This window comes from Sciurus vulgaris, assembly GCF_902686455.1.
Source record: "Sciurus vulgaris genome assembly, chromosome: 7".
NCBI lineage: Eukaryota > Metazoa > Chordata > Mammalia > Rodentia > Sciuridae > Sciurus > Sciurus vulgaris.
In genome coordinates this window covers 125,391,502-125,407,668 of record NC_136467.1, presented here as the reverse complement: position 1 = coordinate 125,407,668, position 16,167 = coordinate 125,391,502, and the positions used below count along the sequence as shown (strand labels likewise).

The 16,167-nt window shown below is 43.5% G+C and overlaps 1 protein-coding gene across 1 annotated transcript; it reads left to right on the top strand.

The window, feature by feature from the left end:
* The first annotated feature begins 30 nt into the window (after nucleotides 1–30).
* NFKBIL1 (NFKB inhibitor like 1) lies at nucleotides 31–14,300 on the top strand. Its single transcript, XM_079147883.1, has 5 exons — nucleotides 31–167; nucleotides 599–906; nucleotides 1,311–1,587; nucleotides 9,991–10,212; nucleotides 10,383–14,300. Exons 2-5 carry the CDS (start codon nucleotides 850–852, stop codon nucleotides 10,970–10,972), a joined length of 1,146 nt encoding a protein of 381 aa, XP_079004009.1. The 5' UTR covers nucleotides 31–167; nucleotides 599–849; the 3' UTR covers nucleotides 10,973–14,300.
* The last annotated feature ends 1,867 nt before the right edge of the window (nucleotides 14,301–16,167 follow it).

Genomic DNA, 16,167 nt, shown 5'->3' with positions numbered 1-16,167 from the left:
TGCCAGTTAACTTCGCGGCAGGTGTAGGATCTTTCCAGTCACCGAAGTCTAGGGATGGGAATAGGGGAAAAGAAGGGAGGAGTATTTGGGAGTATTTGGGTGGGAGGAGGAGGATTTGATCAGTGGCCTCAGAGAAGGCACAGAGGGAATGAAAATGGGGTGAGAAGGTAAGGATGTCATGCGACGCGTGCTGGGAATAGGTGTACTGGGCTTCTCTTAATTCTCTCTCCCCTCCATCTCCATCTTTTCCTACATGTTTCCAAAGTCCAAATTTCTGTAAATCTCTCGTCTCATCTGCCCTGTTCTACAGTTACGGTTGTCTTCTTATGTCTTATCGTGTCCGTTTTTCTCTACTTATCTATCCCTGTACTTGGCTTCATCGTGGTTTTGGTTTTGCATTTTCACTATGATTTTTATCTTGTTTTTACCTCCCCTGTTTTCTTTCTTTATCTTTTTAATCTTTCCATCACTGAACTGTCCCCTCTCTCCTCCTAGTTAAGTGGGGACAGGGATAAACCTCCAAATAGCCTTCCTTCCCCCCCACCCCGCCTTCGCCTCATCTCCTTTTCTCGCTTCTAAAACTGTCTTCCGGTTTCAGGTGGAACCCTTATCTTAAGTTGCCGTTTCCCTCCGAAGGCCTGACCAAGAAACCACCGATTCGGGGCGGAATGACTTCCGATAATGCGCCTCACAGTTCATTTCCGCCCTAAACCTGCGTCTGTGCTTGCGACATTTCCGCCAGCCTAGAGTGTCTCCGCCCTTCCCGCCTCCCTTCTCCGAGCGTCTTAAACACAGGCCTTGGGCCTACAGCTCTGGGGGTACTTGGGGGGCGGGGGGGGGGAAGGTCTGATGAGTAACCCCTCCCCCCAGGTCCCAGAGGAAGAAGCCTCTACATCTGTCTGCCGGGTACATTATATTCAATTTCTAGATCCTTATTGGGAATTGTGACTTTTTTAAATTCAAATTTATGCTGGTAAAATTTCCACCATCAGCCCTATTCGTTTTTTTTCAAAATCAATTATAAACAAATTTTAAATATACCTGGACTCCTGAACCTTAAGGAAATTATGTATCTTTTTCTCAAATTTTACGTTAAAAAATTAAATCTGTGATTCTAGCCCCACTAAAAAATTTTTTTCGAACTTATCATCTGGTAAAGGATAAGAGCACAATAGGCCTCATTTTTTACTAAAGTTGTGAAAAGAAACAGGGAACTAAAAGGAGAAGCAAGAGGGAATGTCTGAGATGGAGGGGGAGGGACCAGCCAAGGCTGGAGTCCTGACTGCTGCCTTTTTTCCCTTCTTTCTCAGCCCAAGAGTTCCATGGCCTCCACTTCCCGCCGTCAACGCCGAGAGCGTCGCTTCCGTCGTTACTTGTCTGCAGGACGGCTGGTCCGGGCCCAGGCCCTTCTCCAGCGACACCCAGGTCTTGATGTGGATGCTGGGCAGCCCCCACCACTGCATCGGGCCTGTGCCCGCCATGATGCTCCTGCCTTGTGCCTGCTGCTTCGCCTTGGGGCTGACCCTGCCCACCAGGACCGCCATGGGGACACGGCGCTGCACGCTGCTGCCCGCCAGGGCCCCGATGGTGAGTCAGCCTCGTGGGGAACAAGGTCATGAATGACTGGTCAAATCTGAAGTGAAGGCCAACTAGTAGCTGGGAAGCAAGCTGGTTATTTGGTCAATGGACCCTAGGGAGGCAGTTGACAAGGTTGGCATGTGGCTATAGTTTGTGCCTTTACATTACTGAGATGCCATTGTCTGAAGAGCCCAACATTCCCAAAACAGCATCTACTCTTCAAATTTCACATCTTTTCATATTAGTAGCTACTTTGTTTCTTGACTGGTTGGTTGTATTTAGCACAAAAATAGCATAGAAGGTAGGCTCTAAAGTTGAATTGCCTGTGTTCAGATCCTCAGCTGCATACTTAATAGCTCAGTATTAAGTTATTAAATTGTCCTGAGGCTTAGTTTGCCAATGTACAGATTTAAAATAACAACCCTCACTGTATATTCTGTATTTCTCATAAAGTAACTGACTTAATCCTCACAACAATCCTACTAGGTAATAAGTATAGTTATTTTACCCCATTTTTCCTGATGAGCAAACTAGGCACAGAGAAGTTAAATCTATTTACAGAATTACACAGCTATTCACTTGTAGAACAGGGATTATAATCCAAGCAGCCTAATTAGCTAGTGTCCACCCTCTTAATTACATTGTCCTGTGTTATACATTGTGGAATTATGTAGTGATTGTGCCCATGTTCAAAATATCCAGGTTGTGACGTATGTTTTGAGAATCAATCAACATAATGTGTAATTAGTATACTTAGTATGTGATAAGCACTTGGTAAATGCGGGTAGTGGTTATTCCTGTTGTTATCAACAAGTATATAATCCCTTTCACATAATTCTGAAACTCAGAAACACTCTGAGAACCAGTTTTCATCAGTTGCTACCAAAACTCATTTGGTGACAAAAACCTAATCTGAACTAAAGTGAGGCTATCTCTGATTTGTCAATATTTACTGATGTCGGGCTGGGGATGTAGCTTGGTTGGTAGAATGCTTGCCTCACAAGCACAAGACACTGGGTTCAAATCCCCGGAACCACAAAAAAAAAGAAAAAAATTTACTGATGTCAATAATCAGACATTTCACATCAGAAACATTGATGTGTTTGGTTACTCGGGCTGCCCAGGCCTCCCTGGGCTACCTAATCTACAGTATATGTACCTTGAGATCAGTTCTATCGAATCTCAAAAACATCTGAGTTTTGAAAAACCTTTGACCCTGAGGGGTACAGACATGGAACCTACTTTATACTGCAGTTGCAGTGGAAACAGCTCTGTAGAGATATAACCCTTCTTACCAAAATTAAAGGTGAAACCCCTTTCTCCATCTAGAGATTTCCTTTTAGAGTAAGGACATTAGAGGAGAGCCTCTATGTCGAGATGAACAATGCTAATTTAATTTGATTTGCTATTTTTCCATCCCCAGCTCCCCGAGTATGCACAGGAACCCCTTCTTCCCCCACACTACCCCTATGTGGTCAAAAATCCCGTTTCTTTCATTCTGCTTAACATTAGTGGGATGGCTGACATTTTTAAATTTTATTTTATTTTTGGTACTGGGGATTGAACCCAGGAGCACTTTACCACTGATCTACATCCCCAGCTCTTATTTTGAAATACTGTATTACCCAGGCTGGCCTTGAATTTGTGATCCTCTGGCCTTAGTGTCCTAAGTAGCTGGGATTATAGGCATATGTCTCTGTACCCAACTTGTTTCTTTTGTTGTTGTTGTTTTGTTTTGTTTTGTTTTGTTAACAAAGAGGGGTGGCTTACCAAGTACAGGTATCTTAACTGGCTGGCTGATTCTGTAACAGGCAAAGCTTTGGAAGGCAACAAGGCAGACTACCCCAAGGCAGAGCTGCTTCCAGATAGATCTAAGCTCTACAAAGGACGGAGATGTGCAACATAATCTCTGAGCCTAATTTGCCTTTCTAAAATGGGAGTTCTGATGACTAAGTGAACCAAACATTTGGTACAGTTTTGACACCCACTAAATGATATGTATGTTATTTTTATATAACTCAAAGTTTTTTGAGTAATGAAAATGTCCCTAATGATGTTGTAGGCACTTCCTTCATTGTACTAAATTCTAAGAAGCATATGAGATTGATATACAATTTATAGATGAGGAAAGGGGGGCCAGAGGTTTAGGAATTAGCCTGAAGTCTCACAGCTGAGAGGTAATTGTCTTCTAAAGGGGGACTTGCTCACCACTTTCACTCCCATAACCTGGTATCCTCTCAGGATTTATTTCCTCCCAGTTCCCTGCCAACTCTGCCACAAGGTGGCCTTCTAATACCTGCATCAGGAGGCCACCCTGCTGCAGCTGCCAGCTGCTTTAGAAACCACCCTGACTTAGTAAAATGAAAGGATCTTCTTTAAACAGATTAAATGGCCCACAATCCCCTGCCAGTAGTTTTTTCCCCTAATTCTCATGTAAAGTCTGAGGGATGCTCCAGTTCATGCAGAATGGCTGGTCTGAGTTATATGCAATACTTTGCAAGTGAGGGGCTCCTACCTTTTGAGCTTTGGATGACTTCCTTTTAGAACCCATCATTTTATGGGAAGTGATCTTAGCTGCCACAGACCCATAAATACATCTTAAGGAAACAATAACCATTCTCAACAAAGAATAAGAATTAGTGAATGTTGAGAAGCAGGGGTCATTTTCTCACTCTTACAAAATGAATAAACCCAAAGCCAGCCTATTTATTCTTTTTTAAATGTAACGTTCACGGCACTTCTGCTTTGTGCCAACACAGTACCAGACATTCGATATCAATTACTCACTTTAATCTGCACAGTAGAAATAAGCTTTGACCCTGTTTTACAATGACTGAGCATCCGGTTCATGTTCCACTTGCCTTTCCAACGCCTTACCTCTTGCTACCCAGCCACAGACCCATGACTCCAGCTGTGTGGCTGTCTTTCATAAACCTGTGTGTCTCTTGCCTGTTGCCTTTCCTAATTTCCACTTTGCTAAGTGTTATCCTCCCTTCCCAGCTCAAGCCCTACCTCCTTCTTGAAGCCCTCTCTGAGTACCTCACCCACTTTTACCTTTTCCTCCTCTGGTCCTCAGTTTATCTTCATTCAATATAAACTTTTGATACTACTTTTTTTCCTTTTTAAACAGACTGTTCTTGAGCTTCTGGGCTTAAATGATCCTCCCACCTTAGTCTCCCAAAAAGTTGGGATAACAGGCACACACTACTCTGCCCATTCATGATACTGACATTTTTAGAAAGTGTGTTTAGGGCTGGGGTGTGGCTCATTGATACTATGTACAGGGACCTTGGTTTGATCCCCAGCACCACAAAAAAGAAAAAAAAAGTTACATTGTTTTTACCAGTTAGTATTTAAGATAGAAATCATGTCTTTTTATGGGTGAGGAAGGAGCAGTGCCTTCATTGCTAGGAGAGAGTAGATTTTTGTTCCACAAAAGTTTTTCTTATGTATTTTCCCAGTATGAAGGTATAACATATTAACTAATGAACACTGGGAAACATTGATCTATACTGATAAATTGATGATAAATGTGTCATTTCAAATGCTAGAAGATTAAATGTTTAATAAGTGATCTTAAAACATTTGACGTATCTAGAGAAAAAAAGAGTCCTACCTCACACCTACTTGAAATTTCAGAGCTAAGCATGTGGTGCTCCCCTATAGTCCTAGTTACTTGGAAGACTGAGCCCAAGAATTTAGGGGCCAGCCCGGGCAGCATAGTGAGACCTTGTTTTCTTATAAAAATAAATTCTGGGGCTGTGGTTGTAGCTCAGTGGTACAGTGCTTTATCATATAAATATATAAAAAAAGATCCATCAACAACTAATATATGTAATTTATTAGTGTAAAAATAAATAAATTCTGCAACCCCTTCCCATAAATAAAACTTAGAAGACAGTATGAAAGAAAACCAGCTTTATCTGTGATGGCTTTATTTTGTTAAAAATAAAATGATGGAGGGCTGGGGAGATAGCTCAGTCAGGAGAGTGCTTGCATTGCAAGCACAAGTCCCTGAGTTCAATCCCCAGCACTGCAAAAAAAATTAATTAATTAATTAATTAAAATGATGGGCTAGGGATATAGCTCAGTTGGTAGAGTGCTTACCTGGCGTGCACAAGGCCCTGGGTTCAATCCCTAGCACCACATACATATATACATACATATATACCTACATAAAATTTAAAAATAAAAAGTAAATGAAATGATGATATAGCAGGCATAATGGTGCAGTAAATGAAATGATGATATAGCAGGCATAATGGTGCAGTATGTGGTAATAATGATGGGTATGTGGTAATAATAAAATGATGTGGTAGTAATAATAATATATCAACATACACTGTGATAGGAACAGCAGCATTCAGTACTGCACTGTATACTTTTTTGAATTTTTAAAAATTTCTTTTTTTTAATTTTTCTTTTCTTCTTTTTGTGCTGGCAATTAAACCCAGGGCCTCTGCCTACTGAGCACATGCTTTACCACTGAGTTATATTCCCCCCAGCCCAAATTTTTTTTAATTTTCTAAAAATAAATATGAATATATAGTAAAATAGTAGAAAAAATACAAGGTAATATTTTATAATCTTAGAACAAGGAACGCCTTCTTAAGAATGTAATACAGCTGGGCATGGTGGCACACTCCTGTAATCCTAGCAGCTCAGGAGGCTGAAGCAGGAGGATCACAAGTTCAAAGCCAGCCTCAGCAACTTAACAAGGCTATAAGCAGTTTAGTGAAACCTGTCTCAAAATAAAAAGGGCTGGGGAGGTAGCTCAGTGGTAAAGCACCCTTGGATTAAATCCCCAGTACAAAAATAATAATAATAATTAAAGCCGATAAGACAATATTAATAGAAATTTAACTGCATAAAAACTTTAAAAGACATACAGGAGAAAATATAAAATGTATTTAACACACAAAATATACTATATAAAGGACTCACAATATATATATGTGTGTATGACATATATATATATAACTTCCAAAGGAAAAGTAGGCAAAAGATATGAACAAGTTATTCAAAAAGAAATGTAATAGCCAGCTGGGCTCAGTGGCACATATCTGCGATCCCAGCCACCTGTGAGGCAAGGGGATCACAAGTTCAGGCCAGCCTGGGCAATTTAGTGAAACCCTTTCTCAAATAAAAAATAAAAATAAAAATGGACTAGGGATGTAGCTCAATGGTAGAGCACCCCAGAGTTCAATCCCAGGAGTACAAAGGGAAAAAAAGGAAGAAAGACAAATATATTAAAAAGAAGGTAATAATTAAACCATTTTTTAATGTCAGAATAGCAATATTAGGGGCTGGGGATATAGCTGTTGGTAGAGTGCTTACCGCACATGCACAAAGCCCTGGGTTCAATCCCCAGCACCACAAAAAAAAAAAAAAAAAAAAAGAATAGCAATTTTAAACATTGAAGGGGCTAGGGTGGGAAAGGCAAAGAATAGGTGAAATGAAATGGACCAACTTATATTATGTGCATGTATGAATGTATGAACAATGAATTCTACCTTTACGTATAACTATAATACACCAATTAAAAATAAATTTTAAGGAAAGTTGATACATATTTTTGGCAAAGAAAAACAGGCTTATTTATATATTCTTGGCACAAACAAATATTGAAAACAATTTAGCAAAATGGCACATCTGCTTTGTTTTCCTTTTTTGTTTTGCACATGTTCTTTGACTCAGAAATTCCACTTCTGAAAATCTATCCCACGCAAATACTGTAACAAGTCCCCAAAGATATGTGTATAAGAACAATAGTTTTGAAAACAAAGTCTGTCATTAGAGGTGGGGAGATTTGTTTTGTACACACAGTGGAACATTTAACTACACAGTCATCAAAAAGAATGAAGTGGGTTTTATATTCCTGCGGAAAAATATGAATGAGGTGTTAACTGCAAAGAACAAGTTGTCAAATAATACATAAAGTGTGGCTCACATATCTTTGAGTAAATTTGTCATTTTTATGCATTTATGTACACCAAACCAGGACTGGAAACTGTTAGTAGTTATAATTTAGCAGCAAACTGTTAGTAGTTATTATTTATTCCTTCTTTAAAAAGTAAAGAAAATTTCTATTTAGTCTTAGCCCTTTCACATTAAAATATCAATTAAATAAAATTGGAAGGAAACCCACCAGTAGTCCTACTATCCAGAAATGAGAATTTTTACTTAATTTCTTCCAATCTGTTTTTTTTTTTTTTTTTCAATCATAGGATTTTTGTCTCTCTTTTTCTTCTTTTTTTTTAATTTTTTCTTTGTTTAGAAACGGATTCTCACTATGTCACCTAAGGCTGGTCTTTCTGAGCTTAAATGATCCTCTTGAGTTCCAGCCTCCACCCTTCTTGGTGTGTGTGTGTGTGTGTGTGTGTGTCTCTCTCTCTCTCTCTCTCTCTCTCTCTCTCTCTCTCTCTCTCTCTCTCTAACAGTTGTCAGATCCCATAGCAGTTTTGTAGTCAACTCTTTCACGAACAGACATCATTTGTAGTGACTGTTTGATATTCTCTAGCATACCTTACTAGTTGTTTTTCTAGTTGGAAGCCTTACTCCTTAAAATCTATGAATTAAAGATAAAACCCATGCAAGTCTAAGGAACACCCCCCACAAACACACACACACATTCATACATGCACACCCCTGCAGCAAGCCCTATTTGGAATAAGCAGTTGAAAGACAGGACCAGGTACTTGCTAGGTGGGAGTCAAGAGGGTTTGTGACAGGTCACAGCAGCACTAGTAAGAAGTGCCCACTCTCTCACCCTGATATAATTTGGGTAGTTTGAGGCCTTAGCTACCCAGAAGACCCATTCTGTCTTCTTGCTTTTCTGGCAGTGACAGGTCAACCCTTTCCCTGTGCCATCCTTCTACCAGGTAAACATTACTTTCTAGCACCACCAAATAAAGATTTAAGGCCTACTGACCCATTTCTCTTACCTTAGGGGAAAAAAGGGTCCACAGGAAGGGAGGCTGTCTCACTCACCTTCCTTTGTCCTCTGAGTTAAAGAGGTGGTTGGTGGTCACAGAGAGTGAGCTTAGCTCAGAATAGGTGCCTGAGTTGGAGTGAAACAAGTAACATGGCACGCTACTAACTCTGGAATATAGGTAGCGAAGTCAGGTTTCAAGAAGAGGGATGCTTGGGAATGTCAGTCCCTGTTCTGTTTCCTACCAGCTCCTGAGAGAGGCTCTCTGTCTCAGGCCCCTTACACTGCCTTAGGTGAACAGTCATTTGGAAAGAGCTTGTTCTTTCTATTTGAATCCAGGGCGTCATACTTGTTAAGCACATATATTACCACTAAGTTATGTCTCCAGCCCTTTTATTTTAAGACAGGATCTTGCTAAGTTGCCCAGACTGACCTCAAACTTGCGATTCTCCTGCCTCAGCCTCCTGAGTGGCTAGGATTACAGGTGTGTGCCACCTGCCTGACTCCTGGCCATGTTTCTGTGGCTCAACTCATTGCTGGCCTTGCCTCATTTCTGTTGTCTCTTGGGTAAGGATATCTGAGAGAAATTACCCTGAGAACATGTATTTTATTCAGTTTATTAAAAAGTGAGGGCTGGGGCTGTAGCTTAGTGGCAGAGCACTTGCCTACCACGTGTGAGATACTAGGTTCAATCCTCAATGCCACATTAAAAAATAAATAGATAGATAGATAGATAGATAGATAGATAGATAGATAGATAGATAGATAAAGGTATGCTGTCCATCTACAACTACAAAAAAAATTTTTTTTTTAATTGATATGAGGGGCTGGGGATGTAGCTCAGTAGTAGAGTGCATGCCTAGCATGTGAGAGGCCCTGGGTTCAATCCCCAGCATTGCAAAAAAACAAATAAATAAACTTGCTATAAGAAAAAAAAGTGAAGGAGCTGGGGATATAGCTCATTTGGTAGCGTGCTTGCCCTGCAAGCACAAGGCCCTGGGTTAAATCCCCAGCACCGCAAAAAAAAAAGTGATATGAAATATAGTTGTATATAGTGGTACATAGTAGAGCTTTCAGATACTTTACCAGTCTTATCTATAGTTTGGGGTGAGAAACACAACAGAGAATATGTAGTGACAACATTTTTAAGCCAAAAGTGAAAACACAGTGAAAGAACTTTGACATAACCCTAACTGGAGGGAGAACCAAAAAATGTCATTTGACACAGTAGAACTCGGAGTCCACCAAAATAGTTTGTGGGAACACAGGTCAGAGCATTTTAAACTATCACACTTAAAATGCATGTAATCTATCAGTGAATATTTGTCAGGAATGTTTTTTTCCTAGTACTCGAGGCATCCAGGTGGACCATCCTTTCTGTTGTGCTAAGACCAAGGGAGTGACTAGCATAATTCAAGATGAAGGCCCTGCCAAGACTTAAAGTCCTAGCTAACTTCTGCTCTCTGTTTTCCCACCCATAGCCTACACAGACTTCTTCTTACCACTGCTGAGTCGCTGTCCCTCTGCAATGGGAATAAAGAATAAGGACGGGGAGACTCCTGGGCAAATTCTGGGTTGGGGCCCTCCATGGGATTCTGCTGAAGAGGAGGAAGAAGATGAGGCTTCCAAAGAGCAGGAATGGAGACAGAAACTGCAGGGCGAGCTAGAGGATGAGTGGCAGGAGGTCATTGGGAGGTTTGAAGGTGAGGAATCCATTGCCTTCCACAGCTACCCTTCCCTCTTTGGTCATTTTTCCAGTCCCCCTGCATGAACGCTTCACCCTGGGCTCTTCTGCCTGCCCCCAACCCCCACCATACTTCCTTGCCTCTCCTGCCCCATCATCTTCTCACAGCCTATCCTCCTTCCCAACCAGATGATGCTTCCCGTGAGACCCAGGAACCCGAGTCCTTCTCAGCTTGGTCAGACCGCATGGCCCGGGAACATGCCCAGAAGCGCCAACAGCAACAGCGGGAAGTAGAGGGATCCTGCCGACCCCCAAGAGCTGAGGGCTCCAGTCACAGCTGGCGACAACAGGAGGAGGAACAGCGTCTCTTCCGAGAGCGAGCCCGAACCAAGGAGGAAGAACTGCGTGAGAGCCGAGCCAGGAGGGCCCAAGAGGCTCGAGGGGACCAAGGGTCCGAGCCAGCCAGGGCTGGGCCCAGAGCAGAGCACCCCAGAGGGGCGGGAAGGGGCAACCTCTGGCGCTTTGGTGATGTGCCCTGGCCCTGCCCTGGGGGAGGGGACCCAGAGGCCATGGCTGCAGCCCTGGTGGCCAGGGGTCCGCCATTGGAGGAACAGGGAGCTCTAAGAAGGTACTTGAGGGTTCAGCAGGTCCGCTGGCACCCTGACCGATTCCTGCAGCGATTCCGGAGCCAGATTGAGACCTGGGAGCTGGGTCGTGTGATGGGAGCTGTGACAGCCCTTTCTCAGGCCCTCAATCGCCACGCAGAGGCCCTCAAGTGACCCTAGTGAAAGAACAAGAAACTGTGGGGATGCAGGCTCAGGGGCGGGCAGAAGGAAAGGTAAGGTCAGGGATGGGGACGGACAAGGAAGAGGCAGATGCCACGTGGAGAGGATATGGGTGGGAATGAAATTTGTAACTAGCGGGGGTGGGGGGCATATGGGCCTCTACCACTGCTCTTGACTCTGCCACTTCCTAATAAGACTTGGTTCCACATCTCACTTCCAGAGTCTCTTCTGCCTTTTTCCATCAGTATGGTTTTCATCACCCATGACATCTCCTTTCCCACCCGCCAGCCGAAACCCACAGCTCCTACACAACTGCAACAAGCACGCACGCACTGATATGTGCCATCAGCTGGAGACCAGAAGCCCCCTGCTTGCCTGCCCTCAAGGTCAGCCCTCAGAAGGCCTAGTTTTCCCCCCATCCTCATCACTCTGCTCCCTACACTGGGGTTCTGTCCACTCTGCATCCTTGCATCCTGTAGCTGGAGAAACAGATATGAACAGAGGCCAAAAAAAAAAAAAAGGAACAAAGTTTCCCTCCACCACCAGCTACCCCGCCCCCAGCTACCCAAGCAGAACCACATCCTCCTCCCCACTTGACACCCCCTCCCCCCAACACAGGGCTTTCCCTTTGCTGAGTCACTGAATGAGCGAGTAGGGGGCAGCTAGGACTGGGGGACCCTGAGGAGACTGGGGGAGAATGGAGGATAGAAGCAAAATGAATGGAGGAAAAGCCCTGTGGGGGAGGGAATTTCAGTTGCTAAAATTAGGTGCAGGGGAAGGAGGCGGAAAGAGCCAAATTATGTAACCTGGGTTGTCTGTTCTTGGGCAACCAGAGATCCACACCCGTGGCCAGCCAGGCTGCTGAAGCTCCCAGCTGTCTACCCTCTACACTCCCAGTCCCATCTCTCCTCTGGAGCCTTCTCCCATCCAATTTCTATCCCATCCCAAACCCAGTCTTATCTCTAGACAGCCCTGACTTGACCTGTCACATGAACATCTCCTTTTCCAAAACTCATAATTGAGTTCCTGAGGAATGGAGGAATAGGACTAAGAATTCCCATGAAGAGAGGGGGCTCCATCCCTCCCACTGTTTGAACTTAGCTCCTACTCCAACTTCCTGGAAATAGGAAAGTGTAGGCCCAACCCTACTGCCATCACCCAGAACACAACTGGGAACTTGAAGAAGGAAAGGGCAGGACTAAAAGGAGAGAGTACAGGTGTGCACTGGTATGTGCATGTCTACATCAGAATATTCCCAATAAAAAACTTAAATCGTCAAGACTCAAGCCCAGGTCTACACAGGAGATCCCAGGAGTGCAAGTGGAGGGTGGTAAAGGACAGAGAGGGGAAGCCACTGGGAACATGGGATGGGCATGAGACCCTGGAGAAGACAGAAAACCTGAAGTTAGGAAGAGGTCCAAGGCTTCAGAGAACCAGGCAGATGTCCTGGGACAGGAGGGGGGAGGGCTGGTGAGAAAGATCCTGTGAGAGGAAGCTGCTGTGATTCAGAGAAGAGACTTCAAACTGTGAGCAACCCAGGCGTCCGTCCGGTTCCTCTCACAGACCGGAGATTTCGGAAGTGGCATGCAAAGAGCCCAGGTTTGGAGTTGGGGGGAGTTGGGACTAGGGTCCCTGAGATGGCAATTGAGAAAAAACTTATGTGTCCACATTTGTTTTTCCACTCGGATGTCTCTAGTTTTTAAGTACATCATCATCTCCTCTGAACGAGTTACATAAAACCAAAGCAAGATAACCCCTGACACATGGGCCCCCAGACCTCTCTCTTTTCAGCATCCCTCCCTGGTGTCTGGCCCCCAGCCCTGATGGGGGTTCCCCTGAGATGAGGGCTGTTCACTTTCTCTGACCACATGGTTTCCGTTTCTGTGTCTCTTGTTTCCTAAGCTGATAAAAATACTGAGCCCTAGAGGCCCTGGCTTCCTCTGACCCCCTGGTGCCAGATAGCAGGCATCCTGTCCACCCTGTGGGGGCTGGGAGGGGCCGCAGGGATCCCCCAAGGGTGACTCAGTGCCTACTGAGAAACACTGGGGAGGTGGAAGTTTGTGTGTCCCTGCTGTCAAGCTGGAACTAGGAATTGGGTGTCAGTGGAAGATGCACTGGGTTTCGATTTGAGAAATAGGGTTGAGAATGAGATTAGTGAGATTCCAGAGGGTCTGTCTGTGGATTGGGGTGGAGACAGGTTTGGGTTATGTTAGGAAAAGGCTGTGGGAATGGTTCTGTTCAGTGCAGTTCAGCTGAGCATCATGTATCCCTAAGATAAATACAAACTCTGCTTCAAGTTTTCAGTCCCATAGTGAGGCAGACCCATATTGATTAACTAGTTGAAGCAGGTCAAGTAAACTTTGCAGTAGGGCACATTGGATACAGAATAGGGAGGCACTGAGGATGGAGAGCGCACCTGCGTAAGCTCTGGAGAACCGATGGGGTTTCAGTGGGTGAGGTGGCATGGAAAGGCTTCATAGGTAAACAAAGTGGCTTGACCAGAGACTGGGAAGGACAAGCTGAGTGTCCTGAGGTAGAAGCAGCATATAAGGAAGCATGTGGTAAAGAAAGGACCACAGAAAGCCAAGGTTAGGAATTTGGGCTTTATCCTGCGGCAGTGACCCTGAGAACTGCTGTGAAGAGGGAGATCAGGAGAGCACCATGGAAGTGCACGTGGGAGTAAAAAGAAAATCACTCTTTTTGAACACTGACAAGGTATGAACTAGCCCTTTTCCTACCATCAGTAATCTTGTTGGGTGTTCAGGACATGATACCCCAAGGTATGATGCTTTGGCATGCTGAATGAGTGCTTTTAACTGAAGGAAACAGGCAACAGAAGCCAGGCTCTCTGCCCTTCTCTTGTCCTGTCATACTCTTAAAGGGAGACATAAAAACCAGACTCCTGTCCCCCAAAGTGGGTCATAGAAACTAGAATCCTTTCACAAAGCCAGCCATAAAAACCTAGATATGATATTCTAGCCTACCCACCCCCACCACCCTTTCTGTATAAGAGCTGGCCATAAAGAAGTTCTCTGGTAGTAGTAGTTCATGAAACCCTCATTCCAGAGGGATCCTGCCCCAAACCTAAGAACAGGAATACAGGACAGGCCAAGAAGCTGAATAGGCCTGCTGAGTTTTCCTGTTTTTGCCCATCAGGTCATACTCTTTTTTATCCAGTCACATTTCTTCTCTTCATTTTTCTTCATCAACTCTAAGCATAAAAATGGGCACTTTTCCCTGGTCTTTAGCTCCTCATTTTTGAAGTCACTGGTGTCATGTAAAATTTTGATTAAATAAATTTGTTATGCTTTTCCCTTGTTAACCTGTCTTTTGAGGTTTTTTCTGTTTTTTGTTGTTTTTTGTTTGTTTGGTTGGTTTTGTTTTCCTGTCTTTTTTGTTATCTGAGTGTGGCCTATGCCCCTTAAGAGGGGTGAATAAAGGGATCGAACACACCTTCCTTCCCCTATACCACCACCATCTGTCCAAAGGCAGATGAAGGAACCCCATTATGCAGATGAAAAAAAACCAAGGTCAATAAATAATGTTGGAACCTGCTTAAGGCTACACAGCTAAAAAGTGGTGGAATTAGCATTAAGTTCATCTGACTCCAAACTTGTGTTCTTTCTCCTTAAGTCCAAATGACATTAAAGGATGGAACAGATTCTATAAACATTGAGGGGACATTAAGACATGACAACTGGCTAGGCACAGTGGCATACACATATGATTCCAGCTACTCTGGAGGCTGAGGCAAGAGGATCAGAAGTTCCAGACCAGCATCAACAAAGTGCTACCCAGTCTCAAAAAACAGAAAAGACTCAGAATGTAGCCAGTGGCAGAGTGCTCCTGAGTTTAAAAAATAAATAAATAAAATTTTTAAAAATGGTGAGAATGGGGAAAGAGAAAAGTCTTAGATATCCTACTCTAAATTTTTGAACCTGGAAGATTAAAAAGATGGCCTAAACCAAAAATCAAGGCATGGCTGAATGTAATTTCTGACATTCAACCAATAAATTTTTTTTGCAGGCATTTTCTATATATTAATTGGTGACCCAAGGGCAACCAATACATTTTTATTAAGAACCTGTTAGAAGTAGGACAATGCATATAAATGAAAAAAATCACTGTCAAAGAACTTGCAGTCTATCCAGGCCCAGAGGTGCACAACTACAATACCAGCTACTTGGGAGGCTGAGACAGGAGGATGGTAATTTCAAGGCCAGCCTGGGCAACTTAGCAAGACCCTGTCCAAAAAATAAAAGAACTTATACTCTAGAGAGACAAACAATACACAATAAAACTATACATAATAATGGAGGTGCAAGTTGGGCACGGTGGCGCATGCCTGTAATCCCAGAGACTCAGGAGTCTGAGGCAGGAGGATCACAAGTTGAAGATCAGCCTTTCAAATCTTTTACCCTGCCTAAAAATTTAAGAAAAGGAAGGGGGGGTTGCTGGGAATATGGTTCAGTGGTTAAAACACCCTAGTTTCAATCTTCAATACCAAAAATACAAAATAATGGAGGTACATCTGCTTAGTGTAGTAAAGTGCCCAAAGAATCCTACTGAGTTTGAGATGGTTAGCATGACACTCAGGTGGAAATTTTCAGCAAGCAGGTTTAGAGCTCAAAAGTTAGGGCTAGAGGGATAGGTTTGAGCATCACTCCCTTGCAGTTGAGGTTGAAACTTTAAGTGGACAGGATCCTCAGGATCGGTGTGGCCAGAAGAGCCAAAAGGGTGATCAAAGGAAGAGGAACCAAAAGAGAAGGGGAGTGGGAGAGCAGCCCCAAAAGTAGGGCAAGGGAGGGATGTGCAAGCGGACACAGGGCAGCCATATGTGGAGCCTCAAAGTTCTGGTAAGTAAGAGTTGAAAATGTCTTTTGAGTTCAGGAACTAGATTACCAATTTTGAAAAGAAAATTTCCATTAAGTGGAGTGGCAATTATTTTACACAGTTCAGGAATGAGTGGGAGGTGAGGCCAAGGAGGCAGTGGGCACGAGTGGCGGATACAGAAGACAACTAAGAATCATCTCTTAGTTCTACCCACGAATTTAACAGATGAAGAAAATCTTACCAGTTCCTAAAAAAAAAAGCAGTTAATCAAAGGATCTTGTCACACGGAAAGGGAAGGTGAGACATTTGAGGAAGAAAGAGTCCAGGGATTTTTGTGTTTTCAAGAAATAAAATTG